General features: G+C 44.6%; 1 protein-coding gene across 1 annotated transcript; it reads right to left on the reverse strand.

Annotated features, from left to right (window-relative positions):
- Positions 1-3: 3 nt before the first annotated feature.
- Positions 4-15,599, reverse strand: LOC115130076 (centromere protein F-like; the record flags this gene model as incomplete). The annotated part of the gene is made up of 13 exons (XM_065019089.1): positions 15,290-15,599; positions 13,762-13,905; positions 13,372-13,624; positions 12,773-12,969; positions 12,463-12,566; positions 12,206-12,270; positions 11,800-12,061; positions 6,382-6,581; positions 6,114-6,239; positions 5,653-5,781; positions 3,574-3,696; positions 3,175-3,310; positions 4-2,768 (listed from the first exon to the last, which is right to left on the reverse strand). Coding segments are annotated over exons 3-13 (4,269 nt in total), but the record flags the coding sequence as incomplete, so codon positions are not given.
- Positions 15,600-18,785: the final 3,186 nt, after the last annotated feature.

Consider the following 18,785-nt stretch of genomic DNA (forward strand, 5'->3'; position numbering starts at 1 on the left):
CCCCTCATCCCCTGCCTCCATCTCCTTCACTCCTTCAGACTCTTCTCCCCCTCTCCCCTCATCCCCAGCTCCCGTCTCCCTCTCTCCGTCCAACTCTACTCCCCCTCTCCCCATCTCCTTCACTCCTTCAGACTCTACTGCCCCTCTCTCCTCATCTACAGGTTTCCCTCCATCATGCAGTGTGGCCTCACGTCCCGAGGTGATAATGTCACTGATTTGCTTTAGCTCTCCAGAGGTGGAATAAACTTCCTGTCCTCCTCTCTGCTTCTTTCTTTTCCTTCTCTTTGCTTTTCTTTCAGCCGGTTCTTCACAAGTCGCTGGTAGTGTTGTGTTACTGACAGAACTAGTTTCTTGGTCTGTGTTTGCCACATCTGGAAGTGTCAGTTTCAGCAGTTCGTTCTTCTGTTTTAGAGACTGCAGCTCTACAGCCAAACTCTCTCCGCTATCTTGTCTGTCCTGTCCACTGGTGTCTTCTGGTCTGTTGATAGGACCAGAAGCTTTCTCCAGCTCTGCAGTAAGACATGTGTTCTCAGTCCTGGTTAGACTCGGGTCTCTCTGGGATAGCTGTAACTCCTTCGTTGAATGTTGTTCTTCACTACGGATGCGTTTCATCTCAGAACTCTCAGACGGTTCCATCTGCCCTTTGGAACATGCTAGAGTTAAACTGTCAGATTTGAATTTCTCTTTGTTTCTCGTCTCTTCACTCCTGCCTGGCTGGGCAGAAGCCTTAGAATCCACCATCTTCTCTGTATTATGTTCAGCAGGATGGCCGCCCAGAGTGATACTGCTATCTGTTACATCATGCCATTCAGTGACACAGTTTTTCTGTGGAGTGGTCAGCTGACCTCCCTCATCACAAAGTGTAGAGGAAGCCTGGGTAGTGTTCAGTGGGTTGATTGTTATGTCTGTAGTCTCTTCTATCCCGGAGGCAGATTCATTCTGAGTGCTATGTGTCATCTGGTAATGGTAAGCCTGCTGAGGGGTTATAGTTACCCTAGTGCTCTTTATCTCCTCCTCCTGTCTCTCTTCCTCTCGCTCTTTCTCCATCCCCTGTCTGAGCGTGGCCAGTTCATCTCTGCAGCGCTGCAGTTCCTTTCCCTGCCTGAGAAGGCCGCCCTCCTTCTCCTGCAGCTCTGCCAGCAGGTCCTGGATGTGTCTGCTCTGGTGGTCGAAGGCCAGGGTCAGCTGCTGGGTCTGCCTGGTCACCTGGCTCTGTAAAGCCTCCAGCTTTGCCTGGGAGTGTATAGCTCGCCCAGCCTCCCTGGCACTCTCCCCCCGCAGACGCTCCACCTCTTGGGCTAGCTCTGAGGCAGAGAAGCCTGCACTCTGGAGTGCCAGTGGGGTTTTCTCCATGTCCGAGGGAGATACACCTCTCAGAGTGTCTTTATTGGTCTCTCCCTGGTCTGAGGAAGATATCCCTTTCTCAGCTTCCACAGTGGTTTCACCCAGCTCAGAGGCAGACATACCCCTCTGAGCCTCCACAATGGCCTCTCCCTCACCAATAGGTCTGGAGAGTTCTGGTACTTTGTTCAGAGTTCCTTCTTCCCGGATCAGATCAGCTGTTGTTGCCTGCGGGACAACAGTGGTGGACTCACACAGGAGATGGTGCTGGTCTGGAGATGGTAGTAGCTTGTTGGAGTTAGAGGGGATGTCACGGTGCATGGTGAGATATGTCAGAGGGGTGTTTTTATCTACCATGTTCTTCCTTTCAAGACCTCCACGGTTCTTCAGCTCCTCCAACTCTGCCTGGAGCTCTTCCAGCTTCACAGTAAGTTCAATCGTTCCTTCGATCCCTTTGTTTTTCAATCTCTTCCTCTCCTCCTCCTTTTCCATTTCTCTCTCCTCCTGTTCTATCAAGAGCTCAGTCTTCAACTCAGCCAGCTGCTTCTTTAGCTGGACATTCAGCAGCATGCTTTCAGACTCCCGGTCGTCTCTCTCCCTCCCTTTCCTTTCCTCCACTCTCTCCCTGTCCTCTGCATCTGTCCTGACCTGTATCTCAAGTTCAGCCAGTGCCTCCTTCAACCTCCCCATCTCGTCCCTCTCCTCCCCCTCATCCGTCTCTCTGGAGGTCTTGGTTTGGGAGGCGTGTTTGCGGCTGAGCTGCTTGAGCCTGGTCCTGGCCTCGGACTCCGCTCTGCGCTGGGTCTCCAGATCCTCCAGTCTCCTTTGTAACTCATCCTTAACGTCCTGCAGCTCTGAACGCAGCTCTCTGTTCTCCCTCTGTAGGTCTCCCTCAGCCCTGGTGCTCTGGGCTCGGGCTTTGGAGTGGCTGGACAGGGTCTCGCTCTCGTAGTCTGTGTCGGAGCCAGCGGAGCTGGTGAGGTGGGGACTTTGGTCTGTTGGAGAAAGAGAGCTTGGTGTGTCGAGTGTGTTTTTGTCCTTGGTAGATTCTCCCTTTCCAGGGATGCAGCCATCTACTACGGACTCTGCCTCGTCTTTTCTCTCATTCTCTCGTTTCCTCTCCTCCCCCCTCCCTCCTGCCCTCTGTCGTTTTTCAGAGTCTGTGGATCCAAACTCAGTGATGTGTTCTGAGTCAATGCCCTCTCCAGGTTCTCTCTCTGTGGGGTACTTTGCTCTCCGTTCCTCATTCCCTCTCTCCTCTCCCTCCCTCGCTCGCTCCTCTCTGGCAGGTCTGTTGGTCTGAGCCGAGGGTGTGTGTGGGGTGTGGCGGCCATGTCGTGGTGGTGAGACTGGGGAAAAGCTCTGTCCTGTAGGGCTAAACGGAACTGGAGTCATTGGAGCAACAGAGGGCTGGACTGTCTTCTGGTCTGGAAAGGGGAATAGGGAAAGAAACAAGGGAGAAAAAAATAAACTAAATGACTTATTATCATTCAAACTGGCATGTTAATTCAGCAAAATGTTACCAGAGAGACAAAAATTTGGATAATCAACCAAATATCATGAGTCGGGGTGTAATACCGCTGAAGGTCAGCAGGTGGCAGCAGTAACAAACGGCTAGCTTGTACAGCTCAAAGGAAGTTAGCGAGGGGGGAAAAGTATTTTGAAAGTCATGAACAGTCTGGTGTAGGATTTCACTCTTTTGTTAACTTAAACACGTCCAGTTCAAATTTCTTAACCTTAAGACAACAGCATTGTCTAGCGTCTCTTTTCATAAAGGGTAAACACCCCATTATCAACAACAGCCCTCTCTCCTCCTCCTCCCACCCTCATCACCTTCTAGTTCTTTGACACGTCGGCGGGCCTCAGCCAGATCCTCAGTCAGATTCTTCACCTCCTCCTCCAGTCCCCTCTCTCTCCTCCTGTTCTGCTCCAGAGTAACATTCAACCCCTCCCTCTCAAGCACTGTCTCCTATCGGAGAGCAACACATTCCCATGCATACAGTCAATAACTATGTAATAACTATGCAATATCAACTATATAAACAACTTTTAATAACCAACATATTATTTCTGTAACATAACCCAATTCTATAGCAATAACATAGACTTAAACAGATAGTGCTAAATTATTCAGTTACTTCATAACGCGGGCACTGCTTAGTTCATGCATAATAGATTGACATATCTAGACAAAGGACACAAGAGTCTGTTCATAATTTTATGTGTGTATACCGTTAGTTTGGTTTGTGTTTGGGCCTCTTTCTTCTGGCTCTCCTTAAGTTCCCCCTCAGTCCATTTGACTTTCTCTTTCAGAATGTCTACATCCCTCTCCAACGCCTGCTTCTGAAGGGTCACCTGGGAGAGACATGAGGGACAGGAATATTACTCCATCATGGAGGAAGGAAGTACTAAGGAAAAGGTGGGGACTGGGGAGGGCTATGAGAAGGTCACATATAAAAAGGTAGTAGAAATAGGAACTCTTGAGGAAAGGGCAGGAGGCCAGCGGAGAGGAAACAATGGAAGGACGGAGAGGATCTGGGAAAAGAGAGGGTGGTGTCCGCCTAAAGGACGGGTCGCGCGGTGTCCGCCTAAAGGACGGGTCGCGCGGTGTCCGCCTAAAGGACGGGTCGCGCGGTGTCCGCCTAAAGGACGGGTCGCGTTGTATAGGTCTAAAGGACGGGTCGCGTTGTATAGGTCTAAAGGACGGGTCGCGTTGTATAGGTCTAAAGGACGGGTCGCGTTGTATAGGTCTAAAGGACGGGTCGCGTTGTATAGGTCTAAAGGACGGGTCGCGTTGTGTCTGTCTAAAGGACGGGTCGCGTTGTATAGGTCTAAAGGACGGGTCGCGTTGTATAGGTCTAAAGGACGTGTCGCGTTGTATAGGTCTAAAGGACGGGTCGCGTTGTATAGGTCTAAAGGACGGGTCGCGTTGTATAGGTCTAAAGGACGGGTCGCGTTGTGTCCGTCTAAAGGACGGGTCGCGTTGTATAGGTCTAAAGGACGGGTCGCGTTGTATAGGTCTAAAGGACGGGTCGTGTTGTATAGGTCTAAAGGACAGCCGCACAAAGTGCAGTAAGCTACACACCAGGCAGAGAGATGGGGAAATGATCAAATCCATCAGATACATAGCAAACTACATGTAAACATGATCACATGTTTCTTGCTTACATGATGTAACACTCAAAACATTGGATACACTTCCATGCCATGGATAAAAACAACTAATGAATACCTCTACAAATTGATCAACCAATTTGAGGTTTATCAATTTGTGCAATGTCATTGTTGTGGAATTCACTGGTCTGGAATACACATGCTTATATTCCCCATGCTCAGACAAAGCCCTACAACCATTGGGCCGTTTAACTCGCATAATCACTTGAAAAGCAACACGTGAGCAGATTAAAAAGCTTATCAGTAATTCAATATTATGTCAATCTGATTTGAGGCAGCTAGCTAAACCATATGAACTGTAGCTCTATTGTGTTCAGTGTGGATTGGAGAGTGAGGAAGAGAATGGTTGTGTCCCCAAATGGCACAACCATGTGCCCTGGTTAAAAGAAGTGCACTATTAAGGGGAATGGGGTGCCATTTGGGACGTTACCAATGAATGCCGTATCAGATTGAACTAGATTAGATATATTACTGCGGTCAGGCCTGCCTTTACTAGACTGTGGTGACCGACAGAAGGAACTGAAAGTGATTTATTATTCATCATTCATGAACTAGAGCTTGAAAAGCTAAACATGTGTAGAGGTGGGGATGGGAAATATTAAGTAGCACCTATGAGCCTGAAATAACCAGCATCTCTTTTACTGTAAAGTGCAACCATTTTGAAATGCACACCAATAACATCACACCATTCATGCACCTCCACATGCTCTTCCAGCCTCTAGTGGAAGTATCCCTCATGCCTCCACCCACTCCCACCAACCCTCCTTGGATGAGAATGATGACTACGTCAAGGCGAGTTATGTTTCCCAGAAGACAACAGCACATCAAGTCAAAGGTTCTGAACAGTCAGTCAGTCACACCAGTATTACCTTCCCCGCTCAACACTCCACTGGGACAAACCAAGAGGGGAGGAAAATACACAGAGAGAGAGAGACAGAAGAGAGGAAGCAAAAAAGAAAACAAGCAAGGTCAAGAAAGAAAAGAGAAACATTAGTTCATTGACCTTGGGAGCAGCACATAGCTGAACTCCATGGTGAGAGAGAGAAAGAGAGAGAGAGCGAGAACAAGAGGCAAGAAAGTAGACATTTTGAAACCCAGAGATATGAAAACAGTGAAGTAAAGAAAGCGTGTCTCTACCTTCTCAGACTGGGCCTGTAGTGTGTTGTGTAGTGTTCTGGCCTGCTGGACCTCCTGGTTCAGTTTGTTAACATCCAGCTGGTGCTGTTTCTCCACAGACTGACACTCTTTCTGCAGCTCCAACAAGTCCTGCAATAAACCCAACATCATGGGCATCATCAGTAGACAGGATACCGAACTCTGTCCCAAATGGCACACTATTCTCTACTATGTAGTGCACTACCCTATGGGCTCGGGTCAAAAGTAGTGCACTACATAGGGAATAGAGAGCTATTTGGGACACATATCTGGATACTATTTTAATAACCGGATGCTTTGACACTTTGAACTCACAATACACGCACGAAACAGACACTAGACTTTTTTCCACATCACCTTCCACACCGTCACACCTGGGTGTGTAGCTGCAGGGGCGTATGAGACCCTCAGACGCACACACAGCCTCTCTCCCCTCTCCTCACCCTCTGGTGTTGCTTGTCCATGTCTCTGGTGCGTTGCTGGTGCTGCAGGCGGCTGCTCTCAGTGTTCTGTCTCTGACACTTCAGTTCCTCCTGCAGCTGCTTCCCACGCTGCTCCAACGACTGGGCCTGGAGAGGAGACACATTATAACAATGTGACAGGTATGACTGTGTCCCTCTGCCTTGCCAGTCACACTCTTAAGTGCAGTCTGTGTTTGGCAGTCACTCACGTCTTTGTGTTTCATACAGTGTTAGTGTGTTGCATCCGTACCCGATCGCTCTCCTGTGAGATGCGCGTGTGAGCGAGGCTCAGTTCATCCTTGGCCCTCTGTAGACTTTGTTCTCTGGTGGTCAGGTCTTTCCTGGCGTTGGCTAGAGCATCCTGGGTTTGTCTGAACCTCTCACACTCAGCCTTCAGCTCCCCTTGTAGGCCACGCATACGCCCCTGCAGCTCTGCTACACACCCCGACACTGGGAGAGGTGGAGTGAGAGAGTGTTCCCCGTTTGCTTTGGCATTTAGGCAATGTGACTGTGCCTTTCTTACACATTTCATGTCAACAAAGGGTTGTGAATTAATATAAGTTGAGAGGGTGTTCGGGATTCAGTCAATACGTAGTGTTTTGCTGTAACATGTTTAGAATGTAAACAGGGAAGTGACTGATTTATCAGATAGCTGTCAGATTGATTAACACTAGCTGTGGCGACTATTGATTATTGTGAAAGTAGGACAATCCATCCAGAATGACTCATGGGAGTCAGTCAACTGTCAAGGCACTATCATCTCTGTTTCCCCAATGCCCTTTACTCTAGTTTTGAGTTCCACAATTTCAACAGATTCTAAGTCATGTGAAATCCATTTTGAGCTCATTTCAAAGTACATTTGAGCAGTCTTGTCACCTCTGTTGAGGAACGCAGTGTCTGTACTGAAAGGCTAGTAATTCAATGTGTCTGGAGCCATACAGGATGACACAAAGCCCATTACTGCAGCCAGCATCTACCGACCAGCAGGGAAGACAATGGGGGGGTATTCAGGCTGAACGCACTCCCTGATGTCTCTGATTACACACTGTCTGACTCACACCTAAAGTAAACATTGCCTCTCTCTCTGCCCCTCCTGCTGTCAAAGGAAGCTAGCAGTTTTTACTGATTTAATTTTAACTGCATCCTTCCTGCTCCAACCAGCACTCGAAAAACAAATCCACAATCCATATATTATTGGCCGACTAATGGAAACAAATACAACCCATATATTATTGGCCGTCTAATGGAAACAAATACAACCCATATATTATTGGCCGTCTAATGGAAACAAATACAACCCATATATTATTGGACAACTAATGGAAAACAAATTCAACCCATGTACAGTTGAAGTCGGAAGTTTACATACACATAGGTTGGAGTCATTAAAACTCGTTTTTCAACCATACCACAAATTTCTTCTTAACAAACTAGTCTTGGCAAGTCGGTTAGGACATCTACTTTGTGCAGGACACAAGTCATTTTTCTAACAATTGTTTACAGACAGATTTCACTTATAATTCAATGCATCACAATTCCAGTGGGTCAGAAGTTTACATACACTAAGTTGACTGTGCCTTTAAACAGCTTGGAGAATTCCAGAAAATGATGTCATGGCTTTAGAAGCTTCTGATAGGCTAACTGACATCATTTGAGTCAATTGGAGGTGTATCTGTGGATGCATTTCAAGGCGTACCTTCAAACTCAGTGCCTCTTTGCTTGACATCTTGGGAAAATCAAAAGAAATCAGCCAAGACCTCAAAAAAATTGGACACCTCCACAAGCCTGAAGATACTACGATCAACGGTACAAACAATAGAACGCAAGTATAAACACCATGGGACCACGCAGACGTCATACCTTTCAGGAAGGAGACGCGTTCTGTCTCCTAGAGATTAACGTACTTTGGTGCGAAAAGTGCAACAGCAAAGGACCTTGTGAAGATGCTGGAGGAAACAGGTATCTATATCCACAGTAAAACAAGTCCTATATCGACATAACCTGAAAGGTCACTCAGCAAGTAAGAAGCCACTGCTCCAAAACCGCCATAAAAAAGCCAGACTACGGTTTGCAACTGCAAGATCGTACCTTTTGGAGAAATGTCCTCGGGTCTAATGAAACAAAAATAGAACTGTTTGGCCATAATGACCATTGTTATGTTTGGAGGAAAAAGGGGGACGCTTGCAAGCCGAAGAACACCATCCCAACCCGAGAAGCACAGGGGTGGCAGCATCATGTTGTGGGGGTGCTTTGCTGCAGGAGGGACTGGTGCACTTCACAAAATAGATGGCATCATGAGGATGCAAAAGTATGTGGATTGATTGAAGCAACATCTCAAGAAATCAGTCAGGAAGTTAAAGCTTGGTCGCAAATGGGTCTTCCAAATGGACAATGACCCCAAGCATACTTCCAAAGTTGTGGCAAGATGGCTTAAGGACAACAAAGTCAAGGTATTGGAGTGGCCATCACAAAGCCCTGACCTCAATCCTATAGAAAATTTGTGAGCAGAACTGAAAAAGCGTGTGCGAGCAAGGAGGCCTACAAACCTGACTCAGTTACACCAGCTTTGTCAGGAGGAATGGGCCAAAATTCACCCAACTTATTGTGGGAAGCTTGTGGAAGGCTACCCGAAAAGTTTGACCCAAGTTAAACAATTTAAAGGCAATGCTACCAAATACTAATTGAGTGTATGTAAACTTCTGACCCACTGGGAATGTGATGAAAGTAATAAAATCTGAAATAAATCATTCTCTCTTCTATTATTCTGACATTTCACCTTCTTAAAATCAAGTGGTGATCCTAACTGACCTAAGACAGGGAATTTTTACTAGGATTAAATGTCAGGAATTGTGAAAAACAGAGTTTAAATGTATTTGGTGTATGTAAACTTCTGACTTCAACTGTATTATTGGCCTACTACTGGAAAACAAATCCTCTGATTTTTGGAAATACTAGAGATGAGACCAGACACATCAGAATTGATCAAATATGGTCTCTAGTACTGAGCAATAAGTCCTTTTCGAATTCGGTACCGATTTGGTTGAGTTTTGTATATATACACTACCGTTCAAAAGTTTGGGGTCACTTAGAAATGCGCTTGTTGTAAATTACTATTGTATCTGGAAACGTTAGATTTTTTAATGGAATATCTACATAGGTGTACAGAGGCCCATTATCAGCAACCATCACTCCTGTGTTCCAATGGCACGTTACGTTAGCTAATCCTAGTTTATCATAGTTAAATAGTACCCGCAAAACACCAGTCTCAACGTATGCTGGCCTTCTAGGCAGAGTGCCTCTGTCCAGTGTCTGTTCTTTTTCCCATCTTAATCTTTTATTGGCCAGTCTGAGATATGCCTAGAAGGCCAGTATCCCGGAGTCGCCTCTTCACTGTTGACATTGAGATGTGTTTTGCGGGTACTATTTAATGAAGCTGCCAGTTGAGGACTTGTGAGGCATCTGTCTAGTTTGAGAAACAATCTAATGTACTTGCCCTCTTGCTCAGTTGTGCACCGGGGCCTCCCTCTCCTCTTTCTATTCTGATTAGAGACACTCTGTGCTGTTCTGTGAAGGGAATAGTACACAGCGTTGCACGAGATCTTCAGTTTCTTGGCAATTTCTCACATGGAATTGTCTTCATTTGGTCAGAACAAGAATAGACTGACGATTTTCGAAAGACAATTCTTTGTTTCTGGCAATTTTGAGCCTGTAATCGAACCCACAAATGCTGATAATCAACTTGTCTAAAGACCAGTTTAATTGATTCTTTAATAAGAACAGTTTTCAGCTGTGCTAACATAATTGCAAAAGGGTTTTAGATGATCAATTAGCCTTTTAAAATTATAAACTTGGATTAGCGAACACAACGTGCCATTGGAACACAGGAGTGATGGTTGCTGATAATGGGCCTCTGTACGCCTATGTCGTTTCCAGCTACAATAAGTCATTTACAACATTAATGTCGACACTGATGTTATTTTAAATGGACAATTTGTTTTCTTTTCTTTCAAAAACAAGGGCATTTCTTAGTGACCCCAAACTTTTGAACGGTTATGCATATATATTTCTTTATCACCATTTCAGAAGTTCTTCAAGGTAAACGAGGCATACTTTTATGACTACTGAATAACAACTAGCAATCACTTAGATCATGTATTTTCAGCTAGATACCTCAAAGAAACTGCTATACCTGTCGATCACACATTTTTCCATCTCTTCTCGCAGCAGCTGTAAACGAAATACAGACCGGACAATTTGGCGCGACATGGATTATGGTCATTGTAGTTAATTACCACGTTTCCTGCACTAAACTATGTAAAACAGTGGTATTTTAACTTTTTCAGCAGGGACACCATTTTTTCCCAAGAATTTCTTATGACCCCACCACACCCTAACTCTAACGGCAACAGTCAAATCTGAATTTCGATTTTTACAACAAATAAACTTAAATCTATTGCATTTTTATCTCATCAAAATGAAGAGAAACCAATAAATACATTTGCACAATAAAACTGCATCTTTAGCCTTCTCAAAAACATGTGTATATTGTCCCATACAATAATCTGTACTCTTACATTTTCTTCCCCCATTATTATTGTAGAGTTTGACGACTCCACTGATGTAGAATAATGGCCTCGCTACTACAGTGCACTCGGAAAGTACTCAGACCCCTAGACCTTTTCCACATTTTGTTACGTTACAGCCTTACTCTAAAATGGATTTAAATAAAACATTTCCTCAATCGACAAACAGGTTTTTAGATTTTTTTTTCAAATTAAAAAACAGAAATACCTTATTTACAATAAGTACTCAAACCATTTGCTATAATACTAGATATTGAGCTCTGGTGCATCCTGTTTCCATTGATCATCCTTGAGATGTTTCTACAACGTGATTGGAGTCCACCTGCGGTAAATTCAATTGATTGGACATGATTTGGAAAAGAACACACCTGTCTATATAAGGCCCCACTGACACACAGCCAGGGCCATGCAGGAGTGGCTTTGGGACAAGTCTCTGAATGTACTTGAGTGGCTCAGCCAGAGCCTGGACTTGAACCAGATCAAACATCTCTGGAGAGACCTGAAAATAGCTGTGCAGTGACACTCCCCATCCAACCTGAGAGCTTGAGAGGATCTGCAGAGAAGAATGTGAGTAATTCCCCAAATACCCAAGAAGTCTCAAGGCTTTAATTGCTACCAAAGTTGCTTCAACAAAGTACTGAGTAAAGGGTCTGAATACTTGCTTTGTCATTATGGGGTATTGTGTGTAGATTGATGAGGAAAAAATACAATTAAATACATTTTAGAATAAGGCTGTAATGTAACAAAACGTCAAGTGGTTTGAATACTTTCCGAATGTACTTTACGTCGTACAGTTTGGACTTGATCTTATTTATTTCTAGAGAAACTGCACATTGAGCTAACAGAAAAAAAACAAATTAAATGGAATTCAAATAATTGAACCCACATCGGTCATTTAGTTACATAAAAAAAACAAAGTTATCAAAATGTTAGTGAATCGCTCAGCACTACTGGCCTATGATCAGCCTGTACTGTTGTGACACTGATAAACCAAGGTGTTTGGAGTAGAGTTCGACATCGGAGCACATCAATTATCTGTCAACAAGTGATAACACAGAGTGGTGTGGTGACAAAGTGACACATACTGTCTGTCTCTCTCCTGAATTCCTCCACCATCCCACAATCCCCAGCTTCCTGGCCTCGTCTGACATCGCTGGAGGAGGGGAGAGGAGGAGCGGGTCGTCCCCTGGTGGAAGGCTTTGGGTCTTCTCGTTCCCATGGAAACACAGCTGAGGGAGTGGAGGAGTCTGATTGGTGTGACAGGCGCCGGTGGGGAGTGCCCTTGGCTTGTTGTTGTGGGAACATGGGCGTGGGTGAGAATCCAGGTTCAGAGAATTTGAGCTGTTGCTGAAAGTGGGAGGGGAAAAAATAGGGAGGGATGAAAACAAGTGCAGCTAGAGCACTGGGTTATTGCACATATGGCAGGATGACAGAGAATACAGGGTGTACATATGTGGCTGAGAAGGCCTCAGTTTTAGGTATTGAACTCACTCTGACGTGTGGTGCTTTATTGTCCCCCTCGCCTCTGTGTCCCTGCCTTTCCTCCTGTCTCCCACCTACAGGGATACAACACCCATAGTTCAGTTACTCAGCCACACTCAGACTCAGCTAAGAAAGAGCTCTCCTGTCTTCCACAGCCTGAGACCAGGACCAAAGGGAGAGAAGACTAGGAGTGCCATGGGAGAAAATAGAAGGAAGATACCAAAAGAGAGCGGGAGGACATCAAGGGAGTGAGTAGAGTGCTGTACCATTGTGGTCCCATGGTGATGTCATACTCCAGCATGGGGTGGAAAACAACATGGAATCTCCAGAGCTGTTAGTGTTCTGTAACTTCTCTAGCTCTGCCTCCAACCTGCGAGAGAGAGAGAACATGGGAAACAAAGGACAGAAATGTTTTAAAGACAACCTTTGAACTGCACACACACCCTCCTTCTGTGCATAAAAATAATAAACATGTATGCCACTCAGCAGTTCTTAATCTCAAACATTCCAAGACATGTTCCACTTTCCTACACACATTAACTCAATACACACACACACGTAGCTGCTGCTACTAACCTTTTAACCTCCTTTTCGAGGGTGTGTGTGAGGGTTCGTGCTGAGCCCAGCTGTCCCTCCAGTGAACACACCTGGGCCTGTTTCACTTGGAGATCCTGAGCGAGACGCTCCCGCGCACACGCACCTGCCTGCACCTCCTCACGAGCCCCCTGTAACTCCCTCTGTACACACTGCAGCTCCCCGCGCACCTCCTCATACTGGAGGAGAGAGAAGGGCAGACAGAGGATAGATAACTCAATAATACCAGGAAAAACTATTTACTTCCTGACATACAAGTAGTACACAGACACTAGTCTGGGTGCCAGTCTGTTTCTACTTTCACCATCTTGGCATGACAACAACATAGCAATTGGATAAAAGCAACAACAGACTGGTGTTTAGGCTACTAACGACAAACATGACTAAAGCAAAAGGGTTTTCACAGCATAAGGAAAGAATGAGAGGAGAAGCATGTTAAATTAGTATTAAAGCAGCAGAGCAAAGTGCTGCATTGCTATAGTTCTTCTTACAGCTCAATCTCTTTATCTATCTCTACTGTAATCATAACCTAACTCAGGTGACAACTTTCTCTGCCTAACTTTGACTTGTTCGTACAGTACCTTGACAGTCTGTTTGTTGAGGGAGGTCTGTGTGCTGTCCAGCTGCAGCTGTTTCTGCTGTCTCTCTCTGTTCAGCCTCTCTTGCTGGACCTGCAGCTCCTTGACCTTCTGCAGGGCCCGGCCAGACAGGCCCACTGTCCAGTCCTCCTCTGCCCAGCTCATCTCCTCCCGATCAGGGTAGATGTCTCAGACACCAGAGTTAGTACACTGGAGAACCAGTCTGGTAAGACCAATACGCCCCAGGAAGTTAAGGCTGGAATAGAAACAGTGACTTCAATAAAGTAGAAGAACAATAAGACGTAGATAGAGATGAAGTAACAAATAAGAATAAAAAGAAAGTGTGTGTACGTGTGTCTGTCTGAACATGCTTCAGTCTATCATGGAGCTTGCCTTAGTTTGAACCGTGTAACCAAGGCTAGATCTCCTTTTTACAGTAGAGCTGTGGGGACTGGGGAGTGTGACTCAGTGTTTTCCTAGGAGACAGAACTTGCCAGTTTCCACCAGTGCAGACCGCCTCCTTCAGGGATAGGCCACCTTTCATGAAGGATGATTCAAAAACATCTTATTTGAATGTTTAGTCTTATATTTGTTTGTCTAAACAACACATTTCCTGTAACTGTGCGCATGTTTTCACTTTTGCAATAGCCTACGGGTTTGCCAGCTCCTCTGGTTTATAGCCATGACAATAACACAAACACAGAGGCAATGAGATACACAGAGACGGTTTGAGCCGAGGAATGAAGAAAATCCTGATTGAAGATCATGATCTAACCAAACCCATCATGGCTCAATCAAGTCCCTCCAGTGCCTCCATGCAAAGGTGTGTAGCTATGCACCCTGCGCCTCAGGCTACAAACAGAGTCTGCGTCCCAATGCATCCTATTCCCCATGTAGTGCAATACTTCTGACCAGGGTGCCCAAAACTACTAGACTATATAGAGAATAGGATGCCATTTTGGACACAGAGAGAGCGAGAGAAGGAGGCAGGTCCTTGAAGAGAGAAGAGAATTTCCTGGTTGTCATTGCTCAATGTTATGTCATTGTTTACGTACAGTCAATGAAGTCAATGAAACGCCAAATAAATAAAAGGACGCTGGTCTGAACTGAACTGACAGCAGGTCAGACATTGTGTTTATTTAACTAGACAAGTCAGTTAAGAACAAATTCTTATTTAAAATAACGGTAGAATCCTACACAATGACGACATGAGTCACCTGCACTGACAGTGATAGCGTTGAGAATGGCAATGTATGGCTGGCACTGCAATACTATTGTTTCAGTCTCTCTATCTAGTGTGACAACAATCACATTGTGGTTAGAACGTAAAGTTGGCCTGGTCGCATGGTGCTTTTAAACCGTACCACATGCTAGGTAGATGCCATAGTGCAATTCACAGCTCAACGTTCTGAAAATCTTAATAGTATTTAGCTACAGCTAATCATAGCAGCAGAGTTGCTGAAACTAAAAGAACCATGATGTGGCCATTCCTAGGAAGTACTGTTTGACAATAAATAATGTGCTTAGGAGACAGCTGTGGCAACGTTGTTCAAACCAGCAAGACCGACAAAATGTTTAGAATCGGTCTCTTGCCAGGATTGTCACTCGTCTTCAACAACTTGGATGAAATCATGAAAGTGGAGGAAGACAATATTGTTGTCTGTTTGATTCACTGAAAGAACACACCATGCAACACGCAATGGCATTGTTTTGAATATTCAAATAAGCTAGCTAGTTGTGAATCAACTTGTCTTTACTGTAGCTAGAAATGTAATCACAGCAGAGTGGAGTAAAGACGGCTAGCCACCTAGCCAGTATTGACAATTCTACACATGCATTATTATGCAAGCAATGTAACTAACTAGTTGAATTAGCCAAACCAGACTAGCCGTTAGCCAGCTAGCTCGCTATGATGACTTACCATTTATGTCGCAATCCTGTTTATGTTGATGTGAAATCCAAATGCTCCAACGCGACAACTTCAGATACACTTCGATTTGTCCCTTCACATGTGGTGGATTACAAGTTTAATGTAAATATTTCAGCAGCCGCGTGTCTAATGATGGTTTCAAAATGTGTTAGCATTTCATTTCAACAACTGCATGCTAAAACCCGCGAGTCTCGTGCCGCCTGACGAGCCAACAATAAAACGATTTGTCGTGAGAGGGAGGGGTTCGGTGAGGTAGGGCCAGAAGAGAGGGGCTCGGTGAGGTATGTCAGAAGAGAGGGTTCGGTGAGGTATGGCCAGAAGAGAGGGTTCCAGAAGAGAGGGTTCGGTGAGGTATGGCCAGAAGAGAGGGGGTCGGTAAGGTATGGTCAGAAGAGAGGGTTCGGTGAGGTATGGTCAGAAGAGAGGGGGTCGGTGAGGTATGGCCAGAAGAGAGGGGGTCGGTGAGGTATGGCCAGAAGAGGGGGTCGGTGAGGTATGGCCAGAAGAGAGGGGGTCGGTGGTGTATGGCCAGAAGAGAGGGGGTCGGTGGGGTATGGCCAGAAGAGAGGGGGGACATAGGAAGACCTCTTTGATGACACCTAGCGATGAAAGACGATTCTCTATAATTAAACTATTTTTTTTAAATGTATTTATTTAACCTTTACTTAACTAGGCTAGTCAGTTAAGAACAAATTCTTATTTACAATGACGGCCTACCAAAAGGCCTCCTGCGGGGACGGGGTTTAAAAATTAAAAATATAGGACAAAACATGCATCAGGACAAGAGAGACACCACAACACTACATAAAGTGAGACCTAAGACAACATAGCATGGCAACAACACAGCATGGTATCAACCCAACATGGTACAAACATTATTGGGCACAGACAACAGCACAACGGCAAGGTAGAGACAACAATTCAATTCAAAGGGCTTTATTGGCATGGGAAACCCATGTTTACATTGCCAAAGCAAGCGAAATAGATTTACATTTACATTACATTTAAGTCATTTAGCAGACGCTCTTATCCAGAGCGACTTACAAATTGGTGCATTCACCTTATGACATCCAGTGGAACAGTAGTGCATCTAAATCTTTTAAGGGGGGGGTGAGAGGGATTACTTTATCCAGATAAACAAAGGTGAAATAATCAGAAATGAACATTACACTCACAAAACTTTCAAAGAAATAGAAACATTTCAAATGTCAAATTACGGCTATGTACAGTGTTGTAATGATATGCAAAGAGTTAAGTACAAAACTGAAAATAAGTTAACATAAATATGGGTTGTATTTACAATGGTGTTTATTCTTCACTGGTTGCCTTTGCAACAGGTCACAAATCTTGCTGCTGTGATGGCACACTGTGGTATTTCACCGACTAGAAATTTGATTTGTTTTCAAATTCTTTGTGGGTCTGTAATCTGAGGGAATTAAGTGTCTCTAATATGGTATTACATTTGTCTTCTTTTGAGAGCCAGTTCTGCCTACGGCGGCCTCTCTCAATAGCAAGGCTATGTTCACTGAGTCTGTACATTTTTATTTTTTTATTTTACCTTTATTTAGCTAGGCAAGTCAGTTAAGAACAAATTCTTATTTTCAATGACGGCCTAGGAACAGTTAGTCAGAGCTTTCCTTAATTTTGGGTCAGTCACAGTGGTCAGGTATTCTGCCACTGTGTATTCTTTGTTTTGGGCCAAATAGCATTCCAGTTTGCTCTGTTGGTTCATTTTTCCCAATGTGTCAAGTAATTATATTTTTGTTTTCTCATGATTTGTTTGGGTCTTTTTGTGTTGCTGTCCTGGAGCTCTCTGGGGCCTTGTGTTTGTGAACAGAGCCCCAGGACCAGCTGGCTTAGGGGACTCTTCTGTAGGTTAATCTCTCTGTAGGTGATGGCTTTGTTGTTGAAGGTTTGGGAATCGCTTCCTTTTAGGTGGTTGTAGAATTTAACGCCTCTTTTCTGGAAGCTTCGCACAAAGTAGCCATAACTGTCAGTAAGAGTGTCCATGATTGAGTCTTTGAACGAAGAGATGGAGATAAAGTTATTCCATTATCAATCATTGCAGAAATTACAATCATTTAAAAAAATAGGAAGATCATTTTTTCTCTGGATACAAACTTTGTCCATGTTATGTCCATATTATCACATTAGGCCAACTGACTAGTTTGTGAAACAGATACAAATTGATAAATTGCCGACATTGCCAACTTCAAGGACAACCCATTGTTTTTTACATTGTATATGAAAACACAAGCATCTGAAAGATGATTATAATGCCCCGGAGTATTATGTTATAACGCTTATGTTCAGATTACATAACATGAGTGTGTCATCCATTATAAGCCATCTGAGTGACTACTCCCATCCACCCACCCATCCAACTGTCTCTCTCATTAGTAGGCTACAGCAATCTCACCCACCAGCTGTCTCTTTCTCTCTCCCTCTTTTTCTCTCCTCTCTACAAATTTCTCTCGCTCTCTTTTTCACTCTTTTTTTTCTCTCTCTCTCTTGCTCTCTTTCTCTCTCTTTCTGTCTATATGGGGTAGCCTGAAGACGTGGTTACTCCTCTAACCCCGCTGGGTTTCCACTTCACTCAGCATTGAGGCGGCTTTACCTCATGTATAGACCTAATCTCAGATTACGCTCAAATCCAGACGACGATACCTGGAACAGCGTCGGCGTTATTAGTATGAGTTATTAGGACGATGATTATGATCTAAATATAGTTGTTGATGTTACTATTTATGTCACTAATGAGACAGTTGTCTTATACAGTGCATTCTGGAAGTGTTCAGATCCCTTCCCTTTTTCAACATTTTGTTAAGATACAGCTTTATTCTAAATATTTAACATTTTTTCTCCCTCAACAATCTACACACAAATACTCCATAATGAGACAGGATGGTGTCGAGGCACAGATCTAAACATTTCTGTAGCAGTGAAGGTCCCCAAGAACACAGTGGCCTCCCATCATTGATAAATGGAAGAAGTTTGGAACCACCAAGACTCTTCCTAGAGCTAGCCACCCTGCCAAACTGAGCAGTCTGGGGAGAAGGACCTTGGTCAGGGAGGTGACCAAGAACCCGACAGAGTTCTAGAGTTCCTCTGTGGAGATGGGAGAAACTTCAAGAAGGACAATCATCTCTGTAGCACTCTACCAATCAGGCCTTTATGGTAGAATGGCCAGACGGAAGCCACTCCTCAGTAAAAGGCACATGACAGCTCTCTTAGAGTTTGCCAAAAGGCCCCTACAGGACTCTCAGACCATGAGGAACAAGATGGTCTGATGAAAACAAGATTGAACTCTTTGGTCTGAATGCCAAGCATCACATCTGAAGGAAACCTTGCACCATCCCTACTGTGAAACATGGTGGTGGCAGCATCATGCTGTAGGATATTTTTCAGCAGCAGGGACTGGGAGACTAATCAGGATCGAGGGAAAGATGAACGGAGCAAAGTACAGAGAGATCCCTGATGAAAACCT

This window comes from Oncorhynchus nerka, linkage group LG6 (genome assembly GCF_034236695.1).
Source record: "Oncorhynchus nerka isolate Pitt River linkage group LG6, Oner_Uvic_2.0, whole genome shotgun sequence".
NCBI classification, from domain to species: Eukaryota; Metazoa; Chordata; class Actinopteri; order Salmoniformes; family Salmonidae; genus Oncorhynchus; species Oncorhynchus nerka.